Source organism: Mchenga conophoros, linkage group LG20 (genome assembly GCF_057382185.1).
Source record: "Mchenga conophoros isolate Kocher_MC1m ecotype Shallow Benthic linkage group LG20, M_conophoros_male_GT1.1, whole genome shotgun sequence".
Lineage (NCBI taxonomy): Eukaryota > Metazoa > Chordata > Actinopteri > Cichliformes > Cichlidae > Mchenga > Mchenga conophoros.
Window position 1 is genome coordinate 34,298,143 of NC_140545.1, and position 27,078 is coordinate 34,325,220.

General features: G+C 41.1%; 2 protein-coding genes across 6 annotated transcripts in view; one reads left to right on the forward strand and one right to left on the reverse strand.

The window, feature by feature from the left end:
- ptpn18 (protein tyrosine phosphatase non-receptor type 18) overlaps nucleotides 1-21,846 on the reverse strand; it is a 35,620-nt gene extending 13,774 nt beyond the window's left edge. Inside the window, exons 1-13 of one of the 3 annotated variants that reach the window (XM_085260964.1) lie at nucleotides 21,420-21,846; nucleotides 10,324-10,432; nucleotides 9,773-9,849; nucleotides 9,420-9,515; nucleotides 8,046-8,084; nucleotides 7,629-7,697; nucleotides 7,399-7,461; nucleotides 6,561-6,703; nucleotides 6,124-6,190; nucleotides 5,643-5,720; nucleotides 3,666-3,755; nucleotides 3,487-3,522; nucleotides 708-745 (exon numbers count right to left, since the gene is read on the reverse strand). In XM_085260964.1, coding sequence (XP_085117090.1) covers nucleotides 708-745; nucleotides 3,487-3,522; nucleotides 3,666-3,755; nucleotides 5,643-5,720; nucleotides 6,124-6,190; nucleotides 6,561-6,703; nucleotides 7,399-7,461; nucleotides 7,629-7,697; nucleotides 8,046-8,084; nucleotides 9,420-9,515; nucleotides 9,773-9,849; nucleotides 10,324-10,432; nucleotides 21,420-21,491 — 977 coding nt within the window. In that variant the 5' untranslated portion in view covers nucleotides 21,492-21,846. The remainder of the gene's footprint in view (nucleotides 1-707; nucleotides 746-3,486; nucleotides 3,523-3,665; nucleotides 3,756-5,642; nucleotides 5,721-6,123; nucleotides 6,191-6,560; nucleotides 6,704-7,398; nucleotides 7,462-7,628; nucleotides 7,698-8,045; nucleotides 8,085-9,419; nucleotides 9,516-9,772; nucleotides 9,850-10,323; nucleotides 10,433-21,419) is intronic. The other 2 variants (XM_085260963.1, XM_085260962.1) reach the window with 2 other exon arrangements.
- A 1,152-nt stretch (nucleotides 21,847-22,998) lies between these two features.
- Nucleotides 22,999-27,078, forward strand: part of gripap1 (GRIP1 associated protein 1) — a 46,049-nt gene continuing 41,969 nt past the window's right edge. For all 3 annotated transcript variants that reach the window (XM_085260959.1, XM_085260960.1, XM_085260961.1), the window contains exons 1-5: nucleotides 22,999-23,154; nucleotides 24,562-24,628; nucleotides 25,984-26,045; nucleotides 26,220-26,246; nucleotides 26,959-27,066. In XM_085260959.1, the coding sequence (XP_085117085.1) occupies nucleotides 23,107-23,154; nucleotides 24,562-24,628; nucleotides 25,984-26,045; nucleotides 26,220-26,246; nucleotides 26,959-27,066 (312 nt within the window). In that variant the 5' untranslated portion in view covers nucleotides 22,999-23,106. The remainder of the gene's footprint in view (nucleotides 23,155-24,561; nucleotides 24,629-25,983; nucleotides 26,046-26,219; nucleotides 26,247-26,958; nucleotides 27,067-27,078) is intronic.

Consider the following 27,078-nt stretch of genomic DNA (forward strand, 5'->3'; position numbering starts at 1 on the left):
GCATCACATATTCACAGCATCTAGTAAAGACAGGTGTAATGACGACAATAACAAACTAAAACACACAATCAGAAACATCAGGGTGGATAAAGATATAATTAGTTTTTGGAAAATAAATGACACCGACCTCTCCCACAGGGGAATTGTAGCAAAGGGGAGAGGCCAAAGGGATACCCCAAACCTATAGGGCTGCACCAAAGAAGAAGAAAAGGATGAGGAGGGGCTCTAGCTTAATAGTCTGGAGCATTCACAGCTAGTGAGTGTTTTTCACGCTCACTGGCTCCATGTTCTATCCGAGCAGCACCCTCACTAAACCCAACGGCGCATTTCCTAAACATTGTAGAGACCAAAGAGGTCCACGTGAGGAGGTCGGAGGGTTGGCAGGGGCACGTGCAGGAAACCTTTTGTGTTTTGGGACTTTTCCAATTACACTTTACTTTCAGCTTTACTCACTGGAAAGGTTTTGACACCATGAACTACGTGGTTAAAGTGCTTTGGGTTCACATTACCGACAGACACCTCTCACCAATGACAGCATTAGGCACGGATACCGAAAGACACATTTTGTAGAAATCAAACACACCAGCAGCTTTGGCAAAACCGCATTACCAAAATTGGCGGGAATGAGACAGATTCATGTGTAAAAGCAGATTGTGTGTTTTTTTTAATATATGTATGGTGCCTCTCTGTAGATAACATGCACGCACCTGTTGCTGGAAGATGCAGCTGTTGTGGTTTTCTTTGTCTGAAAATAGAAAAGAACAGTTCAGTTCATCTTGAAGAAGAAATGAAGGATTTCTGTACAGCAGATGGAAAAGGGCTTCTGGGCAGAGTGAGACAAAGATGACTGAGTAAACGTATGTAGCACACAGGCCTCCAACTGTGGAGCCAATCATCACTTTCATATTTATGGGGTGTGTCCCAACGCTACCCCTCACAGAGTAAATGCAGCAGCAGAAATTCAATTCAGTTTTTTCAGATCACCCGTGTTGACAATATGCACATCGATACGTCTCATTTCTGAACTTAAGCGCTTTCCTTTTATTTATTTCGGACCTAAATCCACAGAAATGAGGTCACGGGAGATGAAGATCACCTCCGAGTCTGACTTGAAAACGTGTCGGCTTCGCAGGCTGGGATTTGCATGTTGCAGCTTTAGCAGAGACTGCTGCAAGTGAGAGAAGATGCTCGTCAGCTTTGTTTGCGTCGAGCACTGTAAGTGGTTCATGTGTAGATCAGAATAATTCAAACCACAACACTGGAGAGGCTGCTTTTAAAACTCTGATGTCTGTTGTGTGTGTTTAGATCTAGAATAGCCATTGTGTGTCTGCAGACAGCAGCTCAAACTGGGGAAGGAACACTGATTTAAGAGGTTGTTTATGGGCTTTTTTGTGCGTTTTTCCCCCCCCATTTGCCGTCTTTGTAAGGAAACAGGACGTGCCGCTTCATGTGCTTTGATGCAATGGTTAAAAGGTGCATGAAGTTGTCATTTATCTGATGATCATGATGTTATGTTGTCCAGTATAATTCAGCAAGTCCTTCATCAGATCCTTAATCCAGTCACAGGTACAACATAATAAGGACGGCCCAACAAACCTCTGACTGTGTTTATCGTGCTGTTCGGCTATTTTAATACACGGATCACAAACCTGCAGCTTCCCCCGTCTCAAGAGGTTTGATAAAACATAAATAGAAATAACACAACATGACTGAGCTATATTACTAAAGCTAACAACACGTTAGCCTTCAATCAGTTGGACTTGGAGGGTAACCACACACCTAAACAGCACACTGCAGAGCACTCGTATGTGATAAAATAGGATTTATTTGCATCTAATAGTGATGTTGAGAAGCTAATTTATATGTAACAGTCTAAAATATGTTTTGTTACTCTATTCGTGTGGTTTTAAATTTAAAACTCAATATAGGTTTTTCGATTGTAAACGTCCACAAACCCACTGATGGGCGAAGCTTCTTTGTCCTGAAAAAGACCCGATTGTTTAGAAGTCGATGGGAAACAGCCCGGCGTGGCTCTGTGACCTGTGTGGCCTGTTTGTGCTGTTGCAACAGTGAAAACACAACCTTCACAACTGAGTGATCTAACCCCTGCATCTGTCCATCATTTATCTACAGTCTTTGCACAGAAATAAAAAAATATTTTAACCTAAAATTCAGAAAATGGTTCAGAAACGCTCATTCTGGTCTGTTTAAAAACTTACTGCTGTATTCAAAAATTTACATCAGAGTTTTTAAGAGGTTATATAAAATGAACTAAAAACAACAAACGTGTTAGTCATTTAAATATACTACATAAACTCTTAAATTTATTTACTTACACTAACACAATACACAGTTTTAATGTGGCAAATTTTCTGTAAGAAAAAGTAACATGAGGCAAAAGCTGGTTGTACGTTTGGTTTGCATACGTTACAAGTTAGAACTGCACTGAATTTCTTTACACGCTCACGCAGCACTAATACTGGGTCCTGTCCCCGGACAGGCTTCCAGAAAGCGAGCTTTTGGAAGAGAAGCCAGTTAAATTTCTTTAATGCAAATACTGTGTACATATATTACTTTACATATCACAGTAAAGACACAGATAAGTGTACAGCTGTCATTTTTCCTCGGGGTCCTGTGTCCTTAAAGTGAACTCTCACAGTATTTATGAGAGCTGCTGTTCATGTCGGCGCTCTGGATCGAAGGTTAATGAATCTGTAACGTCACAAAACGGCGCACATTTGTAGCTGAAGGTGGTGAAATAAAAGGATAAAGATCATGAATGCTATTTTGTGGCAATGTCGACAAAAGTTTGATGCCCAGAAGAGCTTCGAGAATGAAGCTGTAGTACCAGGTAAAGAAAAATATTTACTTTAATAATGCCAATATGATCCACTGGAAATCACCCCATCAGCCTTAAACGTAGAAATAAATAAATAAATAAATAAATAAATAAAGGCATTTGAGAAAATTTGGAACTACATTTACATTTAATAAAATTAAATGTCAATTATTAATAATTGTATTTATGCTACTATAAACAGAACCATCTGTGTGCTACTTCCTATCAGAGTTTCTCTCTATTGTGTGACCCACTGCTGGATTTTTGTTCCATTTGTACTCATTTTTATTATGTCAGCTTAAACACAAATACATTAAAAAAAAAAAAAAAAAAAAAAAAAACCATTCTTGCACAAATAAAGTACAATTCTAACTTAAAAGGCGGCTCTCAGTTTAAATTCAAGTCCAAGATAAAAATAAAAGAAGGAATGTGCCAGTGTTTCTAAATATCACCAATTCCCTTTTTTGTTCAGCAATAGAAAAGCGAGCCATGGCTCTCAGCTCGCGAGGTGAAAGCAGAGATACCACTGAAGCAGTGACATAAACAACAAGGTTAAACTCAGATCACCTCAGAAAACTCTACAAAACTGATGTAGCACAGAAGAAAAGCACAACAAAAATAAGCCATGTTTGTTGGAGTGGACCTACCTTCCGCCTCTGTGCTCCGAGCACTCTGCTGTCAAACTGCGTGCAGCAGAGGATTTGCAAAGAGGAACTCGGAGTTAAAGAACATTTCCTCTTTCTGCAGCTGCTCTCAGTCTACTTCCTCTGACTCCAGCATACTCATTTTGTTGTTACTGTAACACAAATAGATATTCGTGTTTTACCTGTAGGGTGCTGTAGACCTGCTCCTTAGATGTCTGCAGGAATTGTTCAAACATAGAGATGGCAGCTGTGTAGATGAACTGGAACTGATCCTGCGAAGAACAAAGGAAGAAAAGTTTCCTCTCAGCGTGGAAGACTGATGGAAGCTGACCGCGCTGGGGTCGGAAAACAAGACGAGTCATAAATGCAGAAATAAAGCCACTAACAAAAAAAAAAGAAAAAGAAAGAAAGAAAGCCACTGTTATTCTGACGCTGTGCAACACAATACATTTTAATCTAAAAGTCACAAAGTAGGGAATGAAATGTTTCCATTACAGAAATCTAAAGTACGAGGAAAAGAGACAAACTTTCTCCATAAATATACACCAACCAGACGTAACATTCTGACCACTGACAGGTGAAGGGAATAACACTGATTATCTCTTCATCATGGCACCTGTTACTGGGCGGACTCAACCTAACATTTTATCCTCAAAGTTGACATGTTAGGAGGAGGAAAGATCGGCCAGTGTAAGACGGTGTGATGGTTAGACGACTGGGTCAGAACATCTCCAAAAATGCAGCTCTCGTGGGGTGTTCCCGGGCTGCAGTGGTCAATCCAAAGTGGTCCAAGGAAGGAACAGTGCTGAACCGGTGACAGGGTCGTGGACGGCCAAGGCTCACTGATGCATATGGGTAACGAAGGCTGGCCCGTGTGGTTTGATCTGACAGATGAGCTACTGTAGCTCAGACTGCTAAAGAAGCTAATGCTGGTTCTGTATAGCAAGAGACCCGTCAGGGTGCCCGCGCTGACCCGTGTTCAAGAATGGGAACATGAACATCAGAAGTAGACCATGGAGCAATGGAAGAAGGCGGCCCGGTCTTATGAACATGCTTTCACATCCTGGTGGATGGCTGGCTGCCTACATCGCTTATCTGGGAGGCAGCCAGCTGGTGGAAGCAGTGTGTTGGTTTGGACGGTGTTCTGCTGGGAAACCTTGGGTCCTGCCATCCACGTGGATGTTACTTTGACATGTACCAACTACCCAAGCATTGTTGCAGAAACCGTGCTCGCTGATGGCTGTGGCCTCTTTCAGCAGGACAGTGTGCCCTGTCGCAGTGCTGCCCCTCAGCCTGTCAGCAGATACAATTATGGTATCAATTTCAAAAACCATTGCTTTGTTTTCAAGTTGTTGCATTCACGAGGTTTTCAGAGAACCTGAAGCCGACCTTGAGGTTCACAAACTAAGATGACCATGCTGCATGCCGCTGACAATACCCCATCAGCCTTTTACGGGTGAAGGGTAAAAATGGTTGAGGAATGGTTTGAGGAGCACAGCTACAAGATTGTGATGGTGACTTGTCTCCAAATTCCACAGACCAAATCCAATCAAGCATCTGTATGATGTGCTGGACAAAGATCCACATCCCAGCGTACAGGACTTAAAGGCTGTGTTGCTAACATTTTTGTGTGGACACCACAGCAAACCTTCAGGAGTCTATGCTTCAGGGGGGCATTATGGCATGATGCTATGCCTGATCAATGTACATCCATTCATGCATTCCTATCCCAGCTACCATTGGGCGGAAGGCGAGGTAAAGCCTGGACAGGTCGCCACACAGGGCTAACACAAGGACACCAGAAACATTCACACCTATCCACAATTTAGAATCCCCAATTAACCCAACCCCACTAAGCACCTGTCTTTGGACTGTGGGGGGAAGCTGGAGCACCCGGAGAGAACGAATTCATGAACTGAAAAAGAATAAAAATTTTAAACTTTAACTTTTTAAGCTAAAGAGTTACAAAGAGAAAGATGTTGTGTGTCATGGCTGCTGTTGCGTTATGAGATAAAGTGATTTCACAACATTTTAACCGAATACCATTATAATGTGAAATTGACTCCCTTGCTGTTAAAAAGCAGCTGATGTTCTTTAAGTGCTGTTCCTGGGGATTAAATAACTCCTAAACTCTCACACTTGCTCGATGAAGCACTTACTTTAGTTTGCACTGTTGAGGGTCTCTGCCTCCTGAGCTCCAGGACGATGTTCAGGATGCTGAACTCTGGTGTGATCTTCTGCAGAGCGAGCAAACAAACACTGAAGAGCCGCCCCAAAACACAGAGAGGCTGCAACATTCACACGTTACATCTGACATGCCTGATCTCCTGGAAAACAGACTACGTGCTTTTATCCGGCCTCATCTTCTGGTTTCATTAAAAGGAAGCTTTTAAACACACTGATATTAGCTCAACTCAGGCTTCTCAATCTGAGACGTTTGTATCTTCTGATCAAACTCCATTTATTACTCTTAGGTCACTAAAAGAAAACCATTTAAAATCTTTAAAAAGGGTGAAATGTGTATTTAAAAAAGTGAAAACATGAAAAGAGAACAAAGATTCAGGACACGTCAGATTCAGACATTCAGCAGCCACACGGCGGACCAGCACTGAGGCCATGTGATGTGTTATCATGTGTTACCTTGGTAACCAGCAGGTCATGGATGTAGTCTAGTGCACAGATGACTCCTGTCCTCCCACAGCCTGCGCTGTAACACACACACACACAAACATACACACACACACACACACTCAGCAACAGATGCAGCATGCATGTTAACTGTGCCATCGTTAGCAGGTGTTACCTGCTGCATATTCACAGCCTCCTGCTTTCGATGTGTGGGCATGTGTTTGCATGTGTGTGTGTGAGTGCGTGTCTGTTTGTGCACGTGTGTGTGTGTGAGATAAGCTGCCATATGTGTGATCTATCCTGCTGAATGTTAATGACCATCTGACCTGCGATCTGCACCAATTTCACAAACAAGCTGCAGTAATGATGAGGCATTACCAGCCGTGTGTGTGTGTGTGTGTGTGTGTGTGTGTGTGTGTGTGTGTGTGTGTGTGTGTGTGTGTGTGTACCTGCAATGTATCACCAGAGGTGAGACGTTGGCTCCACGGCTGCTCCTGGCTCTCTCCAGCATGTCCAGGACTCCAGCAGTCTCGTAGGGAACGTCATGATCCGGCCATGAAAGGAACTGATAATGAATCACTGACCGGCTGGCCTGGAGGAGGAGGAGAAAACAAATTATTTTAAAACTGAAAAGGTCAAGTCATTGATATTAGCATTCATAATGATGCTTTAAGTTATTCAAAAGGTCCGTTTCCAAAGAAACTTCAGAATTAAAAACAAAATGCAACGAAAATGAAATCATTCTCCGTTTAACTGAAAATGGTACAAACTGAAAAAAAAAACTGAAATTGAGATCATTGTTGGATGTGATGCCAGCAGTTCTTTCAAAAAAGGTTTTGATGGCCCAGAAAATCCTGTAAAATGTTTGTAAAACTAAAAGGAGAAGAAAGTTTTGAGTGCATTAACCCATAAACTCGAAACACTGCTGCCTCCTAATTAAGACTAAAGCAGAAACATCTCGTCAAAAGGAAAACGTCTCCTAGAAATCGCTGCCACTGTGTCCTCTGGAGGCTGTGCGTCTAAACTGGTTTATTCCAACAGGATGGCTCTGTATTGAAAAATTTGGGAGCTTAAGTGGCCTTTCCAGATATCCCGCCCATTGAAAGCACAGATTATGAAACAGAAAGGAGAAGTTTGGATTTTAAAGAACAGTTTCCAAACACACAAAAGAAGGCGTGATGAAAAACGTTGTCTTTGAACTATAGCCAATGAAAGCATTCTGCTTTGTAAGGTCCAAACTTCTTGTTAAGCTTTTTGAAACCACTCACTCATGTGAAAACTTCCTACCTGCTGGAATGTGACGGTCAGATTTCTCACCACTATATCTTCATTGGGATGTGTCTCCTCCTGCTGGAGACACACAGGAACAACACGTCAGAATCACTCCAGATTATTCTGGATTTGTATTAAATAAAAGGACTCAATACAGTCTGAACAGTTAACATCGTTAATGAGGAGGTGAACTGTGCTGTATGTTCTGTGTTAATCAGATTTATTAGCAGCCTGTTTGTTCTTACATTGCTGACAGTAAACGGTCCAAATGAAGCCGACTGCTGAGCTGCAGCCCAGTAACACTCACACTTTCTCTGCAAAGGAAAATACAGACTTGTTAGTTAAGAACACGAACCTTTAATTCTGTTTTTATTATTTCTGGTTGCACGCAGCTGTTCCACATGTACAATCAGTGATGAAATACATGCATATGAAGTGTGAGATTCCCTTTCATTATTCAGGTAAGACTATGCCATACTTCACTCACTAATGCAATGATATTTTGGTAGTTATAGATTTGCATATTTGCTCTATTTGAGTAAACTTGAAAAAGCTTTGAGGTTCGAGAGGTTAAAGAAAATAAAGTAAAAGAGAAGAGTTTTTAAAATCTGAAGTCAAAGGTCTGAGCCAAGAAAGAGATCAAAGGGCAAAAAGGAGTTTACCTTTCCCATCTCTATCTCTCTGCAGGCCATGACTATCACCTGAAACACAGAGTCAGATGTTAGTCAGAGCCTCCTGAGGAGAAGCTGCTGATCTGATGAAGAAAACGTCCCTGTGCCTCAGCGATCACCGACTTCAGCTTAACAGTGCGTCTGACATGAACAACCTAAGAAGCTGAAAAGAGCACAGCTGTGTGTGTGTGTGTGTGTGTGTGTGTGTGTGTGTGTGTGTGTGTGTGTGTACGCTTTGTTCCCCTGCTACACATTTTGGGACACATTTCTAAAATCTGGCTTTTATTCAGCGCCTGTGAAAAACAGGGAAGGCTGTAATCGTGGGCTGAGTTCAGGTGGCAAATTTCAGGACACTGCAAATCTCAAGTTCTCCAGATTTCAGCAAATATGATGAACAGGACAACAAAGAAAAAGAAATGCAGCTACAATAATTATTTACTTAGAAATGTAGAGGCATGCAAACAAAAAGGTGTAAATTTATGCTTTGTGTGCTAAACCTGGAAATCCAGGCTACCTTCAGGGTATGAACAACAAAGACAGCTTCTGATTTCCTATTTTCAAGTCTAGACTTCTACACACAGCTCACATGGTCCAGACAATCCTTAGTTTAAACTAGCAGACCCTACTTTCAGTCACTGTATTTGTTATCATCAGAAATACATTTCTTTGGGCCTTTCTGGATCCATATTTTGGATGCTTGCAGTCACATATTCAGCCACCATCAGCCACCATCAGAAGAACATTAAATAAGACGGAGAGAGTTTAACTGGTTACTAGTCGTCCATTCGTGTGTAGGCAGCATTTTATTGCACCGTCTGGTTGGATTAGAAGCAGCCAATCACATCGCGACACATTTGGGATGCTGGATCTGAAAGAACTGGCAGACTGTTACAGCGCTGCTTACTAATGTGAAGTTTAGCGTGAGCCAAAACATCATGCTTCATCTGTTTGGAATCCAAAAATCTGAGCACAGAAAACACTTAAAAATTTTCCCTTTAAATGCAACAGAGTGGAAGCCCTAAAAAAATAAGATAAAATAAAAATCTAGTGTTTCTGCCAGAGTGGCTTTGGTTGATTTACATTTCAGTACAAGCCTTGTTTGTCTCATCATGCATCTTGGAGCAGCTTCCTTTTAAGCCAGCTTTTGCTCTGATTGGCTGCCCCCCGTAAGCAGCAGGGCTGAACAGTATAAGACCTGCTCTTTGTGACGTCATACCAAAACCTGAAGCCTAAGTTTCAGGAAGAATAACAAGAAAAAGAAGAGTCCGCTTTAATGATTAAACTAAAGTTTATAAACACCATTTGTAGCTCAGACTAATTCGTGGATATTAACTGAATGCTAATGGTTTGCGTTGTGCGTTTGACCTTGACGTTGTACTGCCAGATCATCCTCCAGAAATCAGTCACAGTGGAGCTGAGGGGCCCCTGACAGCCAATGTATTTGCAGTCTCCTGTCGCCCCCTGCAGGACAGACGGCAGCATTACAACCCCATCAGAAACAGCCAAGCACGAATCGTTAAACACAGCAAACTGAACGCAGTGTGACATAAATCTGATTGTTTGACAGGTGTGGAGTTAAAATGATCTAAAGAGCATGCCTAATAGAATACAGAAACATGTAAGGGGCCTCAAACCGTGCTGCACGTGTGAACCAGGTGATGTTTTCACATTTAGAGGAACAGCTTTGAATGATTTGTGTGAAGGCAGACAGCGTTTACCTTGATGAAGCTGGCGTTGATGTAATCAGAGTTGGAGTCTGTGGTCGGCAGAGAGAGCTCCACCCGAGACTGGTCATCTACAGACAGACACACACACACACACACACACACACACACACACACACACACACACACACACACACACACACACACACACACACACACACACTTACTTAAAGGACACGTATTTGAGACCATTAAAGCAGGTTTCACTATAACTGTTCTTCATAAATATTCAATCAGTCTCTGCTGAGCCCAAACTGATTTCGTAAAGCACTTTGTTAGGATCCGTGTTCACTACAAGCAGTCGAGCTACAGAACAGCCACAGGGACCCACAACAACCAGAAAAAAATGCACGGCAATTGAAAGATTTCATGAAAGTTTCCAGAGATGCAAAACAAAGCTTTGTGTCTCTTGATAAAATGTTTTCCTCCTTCGCTGTTCAGCTTGTTTGCAACTTGAAAATAAGCTAATCCTTACAGGAGAGGGAAACAAAGGAAAGAGGATGGAGGTATGAATGAGAGAAAGGCTGAGAAGAGTGAGGACATACATGGCAGGATGTCTTTATATCTGTTCTTCTTGATGTTTTCCTTCAGAGCTCCAGCCTCAGAGGTCAAGCCCAGCTCTTTCTTATACCCCAAAGACCGTGAACGCACCATCTGTCACAAGACACAACAACAACAACACACAGGTTAGTGTGTGTGCAGGTCTAATGCACACCAAGTCCAAGTCACAAAGAAATGAACTTTTTCAATTCATTCATGTTTATTTCAGGGACAAAGTTGATCCTTTTTGCTCCAGAGTATGTAGTTAGAGGTCTATTCGCACGTGCATGTTGTAATTGTGTAAATGTGATGTGAGAATTTACTCCTTATGTATGAATGCAGTGCAGCACATTCATGTATAAGAGACAGGTGTCAGCAGTGAGTCAGGACTGTGTTCACATCATGAACTGAACATTTTGTAAACTTATTACACGGTGCTGTTAAAAAAATAACATAAAATAAATTATGTGCGCGCGCGCGCGCGCACACACACACACACACACACACACACACACACACACACACACACACACACACACACATACATTATAGCATTTGAAAAAAAATGTTGAAAACTATTCTCAGTGTTTGAAATGGTTACAAAAAAGGTTTGTAAATTGAGTCCAGTCTAATAGTCCACAAAGTTCCCTCCTCTTATTCCCATAATTTTTCTTTGACCTGGAAAATATCACGAGGTGAACGAAAGGAGTGAAGCAGACTTAAAGTGTTAAATTGCTCAGTATCAGTTTTCTGTTGCATGTTTGATGAGACCAAAGACTCATACATCAGGGTACTTTTTTGTTGATTACAGCTCCGCCTTCAGTACCGTCATCCCACACAAGCTGGCAACACTCGGCCTGCACCCCCACCCTCTGTGACTGCAGGACTTTTTGACTGGCAGGCCTCAGTCCGTCAGGATCAGCAACAGGACCTCAGCCAGCATTATCACTAACACTGGCGTTCCACAGGGTTGCGTCCTCAGTCCCATCTACACCCTGTACACCCACGACTGTGTCGCCTCCAACAGTGATAACAGCATACTGAAGTTCGCGGACGAAGGTTCAGGAGTGTGAAACCCAGAACATCTCGACTCAACAACTCCTTCTTCCCCACTGCTATCAGACTCTTGAACAGCTGACCTATTTTAACAGTAATAATAATTTTTGCACATCAGGTAATCTCACATATCAAACCAGCATATTAAGCTCATTGATCTTTTGCACATAAATCTATTTAATACTTCAATTTTTTTGTCTCCATTTATTTATTCATGCTATTTGTATTGTATTTTTTATTGTACATATTAACTGGCATCTGTGTGTGGACAGCAGAGAAAGAATTTCATTATACAGAGAAATACTTTTTCTTTGCACACATGACAATAAACACTTTGAATCTTAAATGTTTGGAAAAGCAGCCTCAGATTGAATCATTGGAATTTTATTTACCATTTAAATAAAGTCCTTCTTGGGGATACATGTCAGTTTCACAGTCAAACTAAATTGTAAACATGTTTTAATTAGTTTCATTAGTATAACCTACACCGGTGGGACAAACAAGCATTCATTTAAATCCATTTAAATTCTGAAGCAGACATGGACCAATCTGACTGCAGGCGTTTTACCTCAAGTGACCACATCTTTAACTGTCCTGTGAGAAATCAAGCCTCACTGCCTCAATGGAAAATAAGAGGCTCAGTAGCAGCAAGGTTCAGCATGTCAGCACCTCTGCAAAAGCAGACGCTTTGGCAGTTTGCTGGTCCGGAGCGTTCAGCTGTGTTAATGACACGATGACGCTAATCAGAAAAAGACTGAACAAAGGAGGGTTGCTAGCACGATGCCTCTTATCTCTAAAAAGAACATGGCAGTAAAGTTTAAGCTTGATTTAGACTTCTGCAGGAAATCTAGTTCCAAACTTACAGTTCACCCAGAAACCTCTCAACCCTAGACCGCAACTTTCCCCTCCGTCTTTGCGGGCTGCGTCCACCTGACGCACAATGACATCAGATTATGTGAAAGGTTGTGGCGTAAGATGAAAAAGGGGTTTCTGATTATGTTGTAAGTTACTCATTTGCTACAGAAATCTACGTGATGGATTAGGTTTGCAAAGTAACATCTCAACAAACCACAAGTCTTCTGGTAGAATGTCCTGTGGACAGACGAGACCAAAGTGGAGTTTTCTGGCTGTCATGCAAAATGCCACAAGTGGAGAAAACCAAACACAGCGTATCGGCACAAACACCTCGGACCAGCTGTTAACCACAGCAGTAGATGGGTGATTTGGTTTAGTTTGGCAGCCACAGGATTCTCGGCACCCTGCAGTCATCGACCTTGAACTCTGTTTCGGATAATTTCATTGATAAAAGTGAGGACGTTTGTCTAATTGCTAAAACTTTGGGTTACTTAGCTGTGCTCGGACAATGATCCTGAGGTCAGCTGCAAATCTCTACGTCCAGACCCCGACATGATTGAAAGGCTGTGGTGGGACCTTCAGACACCTGTGCATAAACAGGTCTCAGGTTCCCCACAGCGATATGAAAGACTAATGATAACTTATGTATTGTGAAAATTATTTTTCACATGTCATTTTGCACAGTTTATATAATGTATTGCTTTATTGTAGGTGTTTCTGCATGTTTATCGTTTATGGCTTCCTATCTTTAAATAATAAGGACATCAAACAGTGATGTCACAGCTGCTTCAGCCTTTTATATACAGGTCACGGACCCGGTGTCTGTGAGCAGTGTGGATTATTATTATTATTATTATTATTAGTAGTAGTAGTAGTAGTAGTAGTAACTGTCCCTGAGACAGTTAAAATAAAGTTGTTTATTTCATGTTGCTGTAATAGATTCATGCTTAATTTAGTTCATTTATTTATAAGATACGATGATAAAAGTGTAACACTGATTAAAAAACATGTCTAAAATATGTGATTACAAAATATGGGTTTGTTAAGTGCTGTAATGTTTGTAATGGTCACATGACCAGGTTTGGTTGAGAGCACAACCATGGCACGGTGGAGCTAGCATGGATACATGGCTACAGATGCATCTACAGCCTCAACGTTAATGTCATTCTGCATGTGGTCCAAGAGGCGCACACGGTATGCTTTCATGTATATTGTTTGCATAATGTTGCATACGTGTTCTACACTGGTAATAAGAGGACATTTATGTTGTAAACATAAATGTAAACTTTGTGTTTCTTCAGTTTTCACGGTGTCTGAAGACAAGAGTGAGAGAGAGAAAAATAAATTTGATGCGTGGCCATTGTTTGTTGGACCCCTGTAGTTACATTATTATTATTATTATTTTTGTGATGTGTGCGTCTTCTGCACGATGCTGTCATGTCTGTGTTGCACTTATTGTATGTATGCATGTATGCATGCATGCAGGGGCGGAGCGTGGGGGTGGCTTACTGGGCTTAAGCCCGGGTTGTTTTGTCAGAAGCCCGGGGTCTTTTGGAGTGTAATTTTTTCATAGTTAGATGTCTGGCTGACAACAAAAGTACACACAATATTCGAAGCACATAGTGCACACTGTGGGAATTTACGACTGTGCGTGAATCCCCCCTGATATTGGTATGATCCGAGCTCAGGCACTGAGGACTGAGCAGAGGGCGGGGCAGCTGCTACCTGTGAGTGCGCTGTTGGAGAAACTGAGCCAGCCATACTAAGGAGAGCTTAAGTTTGACCAGGTACCAAAGCAAACCATTCGTACCGTACAAATAATGTAAATATGACGGTGAATCACGAAAGATTGATATCAAACTGATCGCTTGACCCATATTACGTTACTTGCTCTTCAAGTGAATCAACAAATGGCGAAATGAAAAGCCGAACAACAACAATGCTGTTTTTTTAGAGTCTTAGCTTACATGTGTTTATTTCATATTTTCAGTTGTTTCCCTCGATGGCTAAATAAATCGGTTTCAGTTATGTACTGATATACAAGAATGGACATAAGGGGCTTCTTTCAAAGAAAAAACTCTGGTAGTATTTTATATATTATGCTTTGTATATATTTTGTATATATATTTCTATGCAAAACAAGAGGAACTTCAATACACAGCAGGATATTCACAGTTGAAACCAGATATTTACTTACACTTTATGGAAAACACAAGAACATTTTTTTACTGTACAACATCAATTTAGAGTAAACTTGTTTGTTTTGGTTAAATAAATATTGAAATATATTTTGAATTAGTTAAATGTCAGAATAAAGAGAGACAGCTGTCTATTTTTATCACTTTCATCAAATTTAAGAGTACATATACACTAAGTTTATTGTTAATTAATAAGAAACTCCAGACGATTCCATTCTGAGCTGAAGAAGCTTCTGATAGGTTCGTAGAGTCCATGTGAGTAAACTGGTGGCACAGCTGTGGATGCATATAAGGCAAAACACAGAGGCTGTTTCTGTGACATGGGAACATCAGGAGATGTCAACCAAAACACCAGGAAAAGAACTGTGGAGCTCCATAAGTGTGGCTCAGTTTTGAATACAATTTGGTGCCATTTACAATTAAGAAATACAGATAGTTTCTCTCTTTACTCTTAAAGTTAACAAATATGTTATTGATAAATAATATATTTATCAATCTAAAAAAAATAAACATTTAGTCTGATTTGATGTTACAATTAAAAAAGTGTTTTGATCTGAAGAGTTTGTAAATATCTGTATATTTGATGATTGTCAGCACAAAGAGGAACAGAGAGGGAGATGGAGAATGAGGACAGAACAGAGATGAACAAGAGCAGGTGAGACACACATGTTAGTCAAATGGTTGTTTACCAAAAGTATCATAGGTACTCATGTATCTCGTACCTAGTGTTTCTTTTTAGGTTTGTTATTTTTCAAATTCTACATTTATTAAGTTATGCAGCTTGTTTGCACAACAAGGCTAAATAATTATATAAACTTTTCTCAATCTAAATAGTGGACTTTGGTAGAATTAAAAAAATAAGTGTAGTGCAGGTCTATGATGATTTTTAGTGCTGCTATCATCTAGTTCTGATTCTGGTTCTGTCTTGGTTAAGTCCTCAGTAGTCCTGATTTTGAACTCTTGTAGTCCTGTTTTAATTCCGGATCAGTTCTGGGTCTGGTTGAATTGGGGTTTAGTCCTCGTGTCTTGATACAGCCCCGACTTTGCATATGTGATATATATTTTTCCCTATATGAAGTCATTCTTTTTTGAACAAAACTCAAAACAGAGCCAATTAATCTTTCAGTCATTTCAGCCGTACCAAGGTCGAGGCTGGTTCATAGAGGCGATCGAGCATTTGCAGTCGTAGCGCCTAAGCTGTGGAATAATTTGCCCCTATATGTCAGACAGGCTCCTACTGTCGGTCTCTTCAAATCTTATCTTAAAACATTTTTATTTACTGGCTTTTAATACAGAGTTATTTGTTATTTTATTAGGTATGTTGTATTCTTGTACAGCACTTTGGTCAACGCTCCTGTTGTAATTAAATGTGCTATATAAATAATTAAACCATAATAATCATGTAGTTATGTTGAACTGCAGTGAAACAGAAGTGCAAAGGCACCACAAACAGGTCCCTGTTCCCCTCGTTCCAAATCTCACTTGTTGCCTTATTAAACCTTGCATCGACATGTCCTGCACCAGTAAGCAAACACCACACACTTACTGCAATCTAAAGCTGAGACCAGTGTGAGGAACAGTGGTGTGTCCCTCAGCACTTTCACTGGATGAGTCATTTCAGGAACAACAACAAGGAAGCTGCTGTGGTGGGTTAATCATAAACCAACCTGAGGGACAGAATGAGGAAGCAGGATTATTGACTAACCAACTTCTGCTGCCACACAGGAACAAAAAACCAACCTAGCAGCTCACCTTAAAACAGACAGCCAGAAAAAAGCTCAAGAAATGCAAAGCAGCCTCTGTGTGCACGGCTAAAACAAGGGTGTGTCTCTGTCGAATTAGAAAGTCCCTCAGGGTTTCATATGCTCCGACAGGTTTTTAGAGCAGGAAATTAAAATCTTGTAATGCGTGAAAAATAGTAGGCTACTCAGCATTTCAAATGAGCTCGAGGCTTTTTGTCACGTGAAGGTGGTTTTATTTTAGAAGCAGGTTGTTTTCAGTTAGATGCTGAAACCAAAAAAGGCTGCTGCCGTAGCCAAACTGAAACTCAGGACATTTCCTCTCCGTTTCGATCTCATTAGCTCCCTTCAAATAAACAACAAGTTCTCTCCTTTTTCCAGAGAAATCTTGGCGATGTTTTCAATCATAGTGTTTGGGAGTCGCTCCAAATCACAGGAAGTTTGGGAAAACCAGGTCTTATTAACGTGATGTTTCCTGAACAGCTCAAGGAGACATAATAATAAAAAGATATTGAAGTGATGATGTTTTAAAGCCACATGGTTATGCACATAGACTGTATATAAAAGATGGACAGTGTCACCATGGCAACCACGATGAGACTGTACCTTTCTTAGTGTTTTGAAACCAGATGTCACAAGTCTGGAAACATGTCTCAAATGAGCAGTTTGAACTCCTGTGAGTCAGCCTTCTTCTGGTTGGTTGCCCCTCTCAACAGAAGTTGTGAACTACAGGTGGGTGGAGCTTCTGTGTCTGAAGTGGAATTTATAGGCCAGCATATATCCATCTGCATACATGTTTCGGTTCCGAGAGGGGGTTTCACACACCAGAGTTGCACTCCTGTGCAGTCCTTCAAGATCTTGACTGCGTGTTGCTAGAAACAGATGATGTATGCGTCTGCCGAATGCTGATTGGTTAACACGTAGTCCAGAATAGGGCGTAGAGCAACAGAAGTTCACCGAGAACGTGCAAAAAGCACAGACAGTAGCTTCAGTGGACACTTTTCATTGTTTTTAAAACACCAGTTTTCACTTCAGCTTCTTTGTTTGCAGCACAAGGAAGAGTGAGCGGTTGTACAGACTTTGTACAGCGCCTCCATCTGGCAGCGGAGCCCTCTGCAGACAGACAGGCCTGATCCCAGACTGGAGTAGACGTGTTGATGATGATGTTTGCACTGCTCTGTTCTGATTAAAGAACCAACACATTTGTCTAGTTGAATGTGTCGTCATGCTCGCTGGAGCACTCGGTGCATCCCACTTCCTTCTCTTTGGGGTAAAGATTATTTCTGGTGTTCTGTGGGTGAGTATTACACACTGTTCTATGAAAAGTTTTTTTTTTTTTAGGTGAAAGAAAAATCAGAAGAAATGAATCAACATTTCTTAGAATCAAAATAGTTTTTCCAACATGTTAAGATTATAACGAGGCACGGAGGATGCTGCTTTGGAGACTCAGCTGCGGTACTGCTCTTATATTCACCCTTTGAGCCTTGCTCACATACTTGGAAAATGGCTTTGTAAGAATCACTCAGCCTTGATCATTTAACGTGTCACTCACACACAGCAGTCTTGGTTACTAGAGGGAAGCAGATTTAATCTTAAATGATTTTAATTGTCATTGAGAGCATGCTCACCTCATTTAATGCTATATTACATGAAGAACACTTTTTTTTTCATAAAAAGATTGTAGTCTGTATAGACGTGTGTAAATTGTAGCTTCATGTTTTCTGCTGCTGTCATTTAATTACACGAAAGACAAAAATAGCATCATTAAATGTCATTATCCAAAATAAAACCACACAAATTTGAGACAAATAACAGCTTTACCTACAAAAGCTACAAAAACAGAAACCTAGGCCTGTGGGTTAAGCTAAATTTATGTCACAAAGTAAGTCTCAGCTCATGTTGGATATTTTAAGAATATTGACCTAAAATGAAACCAAGTTCTAAAATAGAAGGAAGACAAAATAAATTTGAACCAGTGTTTAGATTTAATTACTGGCACTTCATCGCTAATATAGAGCTACAAAGGCAGAAACAACAGAAAACGCCTAAACTTAATTTAAGTTTTCATTTTCACATGTTTGGTTTGAATAAAATGTGATTGATTTTTATTGTAGTCCATGAGTACATGAGTTAGCGTCATGGCCCCTGAAGAAAAAACAGCAGCTTGTGTGCGTATGTTTTGTGGTGAATGGTTTCAGTGTAATGTTGACACTAAACTCTGCTTTTAGTAACTCCGCAGGTTGTTTCTGCTCATTTCTAACCTCACCGTGAGTTTAAATTCATCTTCTCTCAGAAATATGTGAGCAGAGCAGCAGCGGCAAAGTGACAGGCCTGAACACAAATACGTTTTGTGCCCCAAAATAATTAATTTAGCAGCGCCATGCGAGTTCACATCACTATTCACTCGATCCAATTACATAGGATGTAATGCCCGATCAGGCCATGTGACTCAGCCACACACCGATTAAAAAGTAGCAGAAAAAAGGCCCTAAAAGGTGTGAACTGTACTCTGATATAAAGAGACAGGAAAACAATAGCAGGGTGACCATTTTAAATATTGGATTATGAAATATGCCGCACACAGATTAACCTAACATCAATAAAATTAAAGAAAATTTGCAGAAAGCTGCAGTTTCCTTGCAGCTCAGCAGCAACAGCTGCACAATGTCATCATGCTTCATCATTTCGACTAAGAGTTGTAATGTGTACTTAAATGTATGAAGATAAATAACACATTTAGAGGACAACACCGTCCTGAAAGGATTGTTTGGATGTTCCTCTGACCAGTGAGCCTGAGAGCAGAGGACAGCATCAGTTTGATGTCAGGAACATTTCATCTTAATTAGCGAGTACCGCGCTGCACTGCAGACAAAGCAAAGGTGGAAATCTCTCAGCATTGATATTTCAGACACTCGTCTGCTGTTCCTCCACAGAGGGACGTTGGGTTTGACATGTTAAATAATGGAAAACAGTTTGAGCAGTTTAAGGTCAGCGCTCACGCGACATACATGACTTTCAGACTGACCACAGCATTAAAGCATTTATAGTCCGAGTTATTGTACGTCCTGCTGCTGTAAAATAAATTAGCCAGTCCTCTCAAATAAAATGCATTTCCTTCTTGTTTTATGTTATAAAATAAGGATGTAATTTTAGTTTCACAGAGAAATAAGATGATAGTTGGACAATGTCAACAGTTTGTTTTAGCAAAAACAGGCTTCCTTGTTTGATTCAACAGTAAAATGGAAAATTAGTTACCTGATATTTAAATTTATAATTACACTGGATTTGTTTCTGGACATAAATTGTATGTGACTTTGAAGCTTCATTACACAACGTTTTTAAAGAGTCTCTTATCCAAGCAGCCATTTTGGAAAGACAACAGGATAAAGGACACTGTGCAGTGGGGTCGGGTTCATTCATGAACAGAGCACAAAGTGGACCCAGAAGATGCAGATGGAGGACAAGTTAAAATTTCTGAAAGCCACAAACGAGGGAATTTACTACAACCCCCCCCCCCCCCCAAAAAACAACGCCTTGATCCCCGAGTCTGACAAAAAGCCAAAGACTCACCAGCACGTATATCGACACCTTGACATCCACCTTTGTTGTAGCGTTCGTGTTGCATACCATCACATTACTGTGACAATGACCACGAGCATTAGGTGGCACTTGATTGCAATGGAAAACTGGTCAGTCCAGCTCGCCCTGGCGAGTTGATCCAAGTAGGTAGTGATGGAAAAGAGGCTATACAAAGTTGATGGAACAAACAGGGAAAACAGACAATGATGGAGACACAACTCTGGGAGACCAGACAGACATGGGGACGTGACCGGGGAGAGAGAAAGGGTAACGACACAGAAACAGGAGTGACTTCCACAGGAGACGCTGATGATTGAATTTTTATGCAAACTGGCCACCTGCATATAAATCTAGTTCCTGCAGCTTTTTCAGGAGCACGAGTGGATATTCTGTCAGTGTCTATCTGGCACATGATGATTTGGACCATCTACAGCTTTGCTGGTAAATTACCATAAGTGTGTCTGTTTGTATGATCATGGTAAAACATCAACCTGGAAACGCCTACAGAAGTGAGTCTCGTCTCTTTGTCATGTTCCGATAGCTCACAGTTGCTGTGGCTTTTGTGATCCAGTGGAAATTATTTTTAGTATTTTCTTGGCCTGAGTTTGACCTCTGAGGCCGAACATACACTTAATAACATACTAAAATTAAAAAGAGACATTATTTTTGTTTTCACTCACTGTTCGGGTAAGGTACCAGTGTGACTCGGTTCAGATTAGAAAAAGGCCTTATTTTGGGTTCAGATAAGCATGTTCACAGTCTTAACCCTTTGCATTTTAAATGGCATGCCGAAGAGTATCGTGTAATTGAAAGTGACACAGAGGAGTTTGACGTATGATGGACCGAGTCATAACCTTTCTGACAATGAAGAGGACTATTGGACCTGTGTGAGGTTTGTAAAGAATTGGTCTGGACCGCAGGTGTTTATTCTAAAAATAAACTTTGAAGAGAAATGGACCGAGATTGGACCCCTGAGGAACACCCGTGCAACCTGTCAAAATCTGGTTTGAGGTCATTGAGACTTAACTGAAGTGAAAGCAGGAATCTTTGTGTTGAATGAAGACAGGTAGGATTAACAGAGCAGGTTTTTGAATAGGTGGAGGAAAAGCTGGAGCTCTTAGAGAATTCAGGACCCTCTTAATGTCTTAATGTTAATGCTTAATACTAAAAACAGGGTATAGTGCTGATGGGGGTTCATGAAAATAAGAATATCTCCAGTCTGAAAACAACCTAACATGGTGTGCATGTTAGACTCGACCTATTTAGCTTTGCATGTTTTACACACACCAGCCTCACGTGACTGAGTTTATCTGATTATTGGCTGCAGCTCATTTAATTAGATGGGTCAGAGTTGAAACTAGGGGCAGGTTTTTCCAGGAAAGCACATAAAAGAAGTCATTGACAGAGATGAAAAGCAGCGAAAGGTCCACAACATACAGAAGTTTGTGCATTGCGTATAAATGTGGCGTATAGGAGAAAACCTAACGTCAAGCACGACCTCAGAGTTACTCAAGCTGTTCTCAATCGTTATCTGAACTTCACAGTGCGTTATTACTGCACTTTTATTTCTATAAATACTTTTCTGACAAATAAGACGTTGGACTAGATTGTCGAGGATGTGAAAGCTCTCAAGCCGGCTTTCCCATAAACTGAGGAATGAAAACAAACACTCACACTGTACTCCTGATCCACAGTCCTGGAATCGACTGTCTTCAGTCTGGACAGCAGCGAGGGCAGCAGCTCCATGTCGAGTCAAGTAACATCCAACACCTGAGCCGAGCTCGTGCGCCTCACTGACTCTCCTCTCCTGGCTGCAGGCTGATCAGCCAAAACTGAAATTGAAATAAGCCTCTCTCTCTCTCTCTCTCTCTCTCTACCTCTTAGTTGTCTCTTTCCCTCTCTGTGTCTCAGTTCTGCCTCTGTCTGTCAGTTAATAATTTAACACCAGCTAATTGAGCCTCTCTCTCTCTTGCTCTCTCTCTCTCCCTGTCTGAAGAACAAGGAAGTATGTGGACAGTTTGAAGGAAATACAAAAACTTTATGACTGGTTACTTCACTGAATTTTAAAGCGTGTGTTACAGAAATATATTTCCTTCCTGAAGCACACAGCTAGTGAGTAATCTGGTACAGGCTGCATACCCATGTATGCAATCAGGCAACCTGTTTCACCTGTGTGTTCACCAGACAGCGTGCAGAGATAGATAATCTTGATAGAGAAGTGTTGACAGACGTGGAATTTAAAACAACTGCCTTGTCTGAAGCTGAAAGATATAGGCACGTGTTTAAAAACACTGAACTGTGATGGACACGTGATTAATTCTGCTTTTTGCCAACCAGGCGTGGAAAGGTTACTAGATAGAGATCTTATGTAGTTCAAAAGTTGAATAACCACTCTCACATAAATTGGAGGCAATCTTATCTAGCTCTTTTCTGTTCTACCTGAACACACCTCATTCACACACACTCATATAAGCATTTTTCTTTTCCTGTCCTTAAGTGCTTTCTATCTAACAAGGATATTTGGCATGCCAGGGCTCAAACCACCAACCTTATGGCCTGCGCTACCTCCTGAGCTACAGCCCCTAAAAACACTAGAGGCAAAAACCATCAAATACACTCAGACACCTTGCAAGAAACAGGTTTGACTCCCTTTTACCTTCTTCAGTGAGTGCTGGAAACACTCCTCAACAATTTTTGTCCATATTAACATAATTAAATATGGATACATTAAAAGCCACATACACAACTAATTCCCATTACTCTGGATGTGATATTTTCTTTATTCATTTATTAATTCAGTAATGAAATGACCCTGGCTCACCATTGCACATCTATTACAGCTGTCCAGAACCTAAAATGACACCTCAACAGTGCTTGTTTTGCTCAGTATTCAAACAACAGCCTTAAGGAAACCCAGAGTTAATCTATAATGAAGAACCTCAGAAAGAAAAGGACAGCACGTCCTCACATGTGAGAAGCTGGGAGCGAAAGGTTTTTAAATTTATTTACTGGAATTATTTTGTAAAAGCATCACTCATTTGGCCTTTGAATGTTAAACAAAAGTTCGTATTTCGTTATCTTTCATGACATTTATATGGACATATCGCTATATATTTAAATCTGACCTCTTAATATTCGCAGGTCTTGAGTAAATGTGATTTGAGTGATCGAGGTTTCTCTTAGGTTCTCGGAAACAGCATCAGAGTGAGCGCTCTGTCATGGCGGCTACTCTGTCAGCTGCTCGGTTCTCAGAAACTGCGTCAGAGTGAAACCTCCATCCTGTCTCTTCCTCTGTGTCAGCTGCTGCGTCTCCTCCTCCGCTAGCTTAGCCTGCTAGCTCGCAGCAGCAGGGAAGGTAAACATGGCTATGTCGCAGGCTCTGTCCGAGGAGGAGTTCCATCGGATGCAGGTGAGAAAAACTACGGCGATTGTTCTTTTGGTGTGTAGGTGTCAGTGTGGTGAAAAACACCTGTGCGGTGCAGCATCACTGCCAGGGGCGTTTGCCCAGTCTGCTAATCGTGAGCCGTTGCTAGGTGGGAGCGGTTAGAACGGCTAGCTCGGCTGACATTATTCATTTAACGTTGGCAGGAAGGTAACGGGCAGCCAGAGCTTTGACATGCCTCCGGGCGATATACTTAAGAAGGGGAGGAAGCAGACACAATGAGAGAGAGCTCAGTTCAACACTTAGCCTAGCTTACACCCCCCCTGTAAAGAAAAGCACAGCGTAGCTAACCGTTATTTCTATCTGACAGCGGGCTAACATGTTAGCATTCACGGGACTCTCGCCCTGCTGAGAGTCACGGGGTCCTAGGCAAGCTGCCGTGGGCTCCTCTGTATCGGAGACAGGGCCGGGAAGCGCAAACACCTGTTAACATACTAACCACTGACCTCCCCGACTACTTTAATAGGACTGTTGTTCTCTGTTGTTGCACGAAGTGTAAGAACAGGAATCTTGACTGTCTTCACACATGGTAAACAGCAGTAGGGAAGAGTTCAAATATATTTACCACAAAAAAGCCGTTAATACAGCTGTTATACTGTAGTAAACGCATTTTTTAATTTCTTTAAATGCAGCTGTAAGGCCCCTCTGGGGCAGTAAGGTGGGTCCCCTCAGAACGTCATGCTGTTTATGAAATATTTAGGAAGAAAGATCTTTCTAAAAGATGGAGGTAGCCACTGGTGTCAGCAGCTGGTTTTGGACTTTTATAACTGTCATTGTTGTGTTTTTTGGTGTCAGCAGTGAGTGTATTTAGGCAAGTGAATAGAGTGCTCTATAATGAGCATAAACAGCATTTTGGGTGGGTGTAGCTGCCATGATGTCACCCGTTGGTTTGCGAAGTCCTGCTACAAAGCTTCAAGATCAGGGTGTTTAATGTCGCCCTCTTGAAACTGGATATCTGGGATGGATCCGACTATGAATCCACTTGTGTTAAGTGCTTCAGTTGAAGGCAGCTGGACTTCTTGGTTCATGAAGACATTTCATCTCTCATCTCAGGGGCATCTTCAGCTCTGAAACCTGATAGGGGGTCCCAGGTATTTAACTCTTTGGGGAGGGGTGGGACCACCTGTGCATCACCAGCGGTTATTTTGCCTCTTGCTGACATTCATTGATCTCTGGTCACCATGCTGCTGCTTGTTACAGTAATCAGTTTATTTACATGCTAGATTTGTTTTTAAAAAGATGAATAAGCTCATCTTCAGTTGACCTACTGGCCAATCAAAAACACAACATGATTCATGCAGTTTCTAAGTAAAGCCGGTCATAAATTAATACTGGTGTGTGTGTGTGTGTGTGTGTGTGTGTATCCTTGTGCAGGCCCAGCTGTTGGAGCTGCGGACGCAGAACTACCAGCTGTCTGATGATCTCAGGAAGAACACGGCAGGTAAAACCTTTCACTCTTTGTCCTTCTTGTTCCTGCTGTTTCATCTCATCAACACTTGAAATGACCACAAGCACACGAGAGGCTCTTTAAAGCAACAGATTTTTTAAAAACACTGATTAGAAGACCCACAGCATAAAACCAGTTTTCCTGCTCCACCTGAGCAGTTTTTGTCCAGGTGAAAGTTTTATTAAATTTCTTTTTCGAGAGCGACCTTGCCAACGGGGCAGCAGACATTATAAGAGACATTAGAGGACAAGTGCAAATGTCACACAGTGCATGAGAGAGAACACAACATTGAGATTATATGAAATACAAAATAAAAGGTCAAGGTCAAAATGACTTCAAACTCATTTTGTTGCAAGTTTCAGAGAAACCACACTGACCGAGAAGCTTTTGTCTCAGGGTTTACAAGTGACTGATGCAAACCGTTAACTGTGGGGTTGTTTACGACCGTTTCAGGTCCGTCTGCATATTATTCCAGGAAAACAGGACCGGATAGATGAATCTTTGTTTGTGTAGAAAGGGCTGGGATTAGCTGGATTTTAAAAAGTCATAAAATAAACATGTGTAGTTGGAAACACTGTAAGGCCAGAGGAGGATTTTGGTGTAGTTAACTTGGAGCCGTCCTGTGTAAAATGAATCCGTGCCTTGAGTAACAGGCCCTCAAGAGTGCACAGATCTGGGTCAAAAACTTTTAAGCCCTCATAGGTCCATGAGTACAAGGATATCCACAAATTTCAGAGTTAAAAGACACATTTACATGGCTGGACAAAAAAAGAAGACAGCATAAATAGATAAACAGAAAGGTCTTCTTTCTACCTACATTTTGATATCAGGCTCATCTCTAGCCACAATTCCTTCTAGGTCGTAATCATTCTGTAATATAGTCATGGTATGAAGGTAAAATTTCCATGGCTTTGTTAAATACACGGAGGGGCTCAGGTGGGAAGCATTTTAAGTGGAATGGTCCAATAGTCATAGTGATGGTATTTTTATTTCTGTCCCACTTTTTAAAATGTACATATTCACACAAAATAAATTGCACACAGATAAGTGTGTACATATCACAGCATAGCCTGCATGAAAGCAAGCAGGGTCCTTCACTAGAATAAAATAACACAACATGAGACGGTCTACGAAAACGCAAGCCTACAGGAGGGAATCTGCCCCCAGCCCCCTGACATTCACCGATACAAGCAGGCTTTAAATGCAGTCGATGTACAGACTCCACTTCAGCTAACGAACATGAAATCATTCATCGGATAAATATTTGATTGGCCCATGTTAGCAGTAAAACTTTAATGAAGAGGAAACGTGTGTTTTCTATAATTAAATGTCGTCCTGGTGCATTTCAGAGCTGAATGCCGTCCGTCAGAAGAATGTGGTTTTGGAAAGAGATTTTGTCAAAACACAGAAGGTAACGAACACTTTATTACTATGTAGTTGTTTTTGTAGATGAGTAATTGGAAAAAAATAACCTGCTGACCTGAATTTGGGGGTTTATTTTCTAACAAAGCTGAGCGAAGAGTTTTCCTCATCTCTTCATGTTGTTGATTTACATTAAATGTTTTTCCGCTTTTCTTCTTTTCAGGCCTTGACTAAGAGTAAGAAAGCTCAGGTAAGCTGTTGTTTGATGATAATTGTTACCTCAGTGAATTTCTAGAGTAAACATTTTTCAATTATGTCCTTTTAATTGTTCCTTATTTTGTCATTGTTAATGCTTTATGGCTTCCTTATTATGCTAACACAATCACCAATAATCTGCTTATTGGAGGTTATTTCTGTAACTGAGACAAACCGCAGTGCAAACATCGCGTCTTCTTGTACCGTCACATCCCAGGAGCTGTTTAAGCTCTGCTTCTCTGGTGAAAGCTGTAATGTTTAAAGGTCATTCAGGCAATAGGTGAACTGGAAGTGCATCAGAAAAATAAGAGTTTAGTTTTTGGCCATGTGTCATTTCTCTGTTCTGAAGAAAACCTGAAGTACGACTGAACTGTGGTTTTAAAGTTTGTGTTTATTCTCACCTGGTGCTGACGTCTTCTCTATTTTTGGCACTGTAGTGTTTTCACCGAAAATGTTAATTCACTCTGACTGCAACATGTTCCACTAGCTTTCTGTCGCATTGTTTGGCACAGACACCCAATCACCCGCCACTGTTTGGATGGTTTAGTTGCAAAGAAATGACAGAGATATAACAATATGTCAAAATACTACATCATGAAAGTTTGGTCAGTCTGTCTGTGTGAGTGATCTCAGTTGGAGTTTCTGTAACCTGCAGTCAGCTTTTTATTCTGAATGTATTATTTTGTGTGTTATTTCTCTGTGTGTAGGAGGTGGATGCTTTGCTGAGTGAGAATGAGATGCTTCAGGGGAAACTCCACAGTCAGGAGGAAGATTTCAGACTACAGAACAGCACACTGATGGCTGAACTCTCCAAGGTGAGTCTGAGT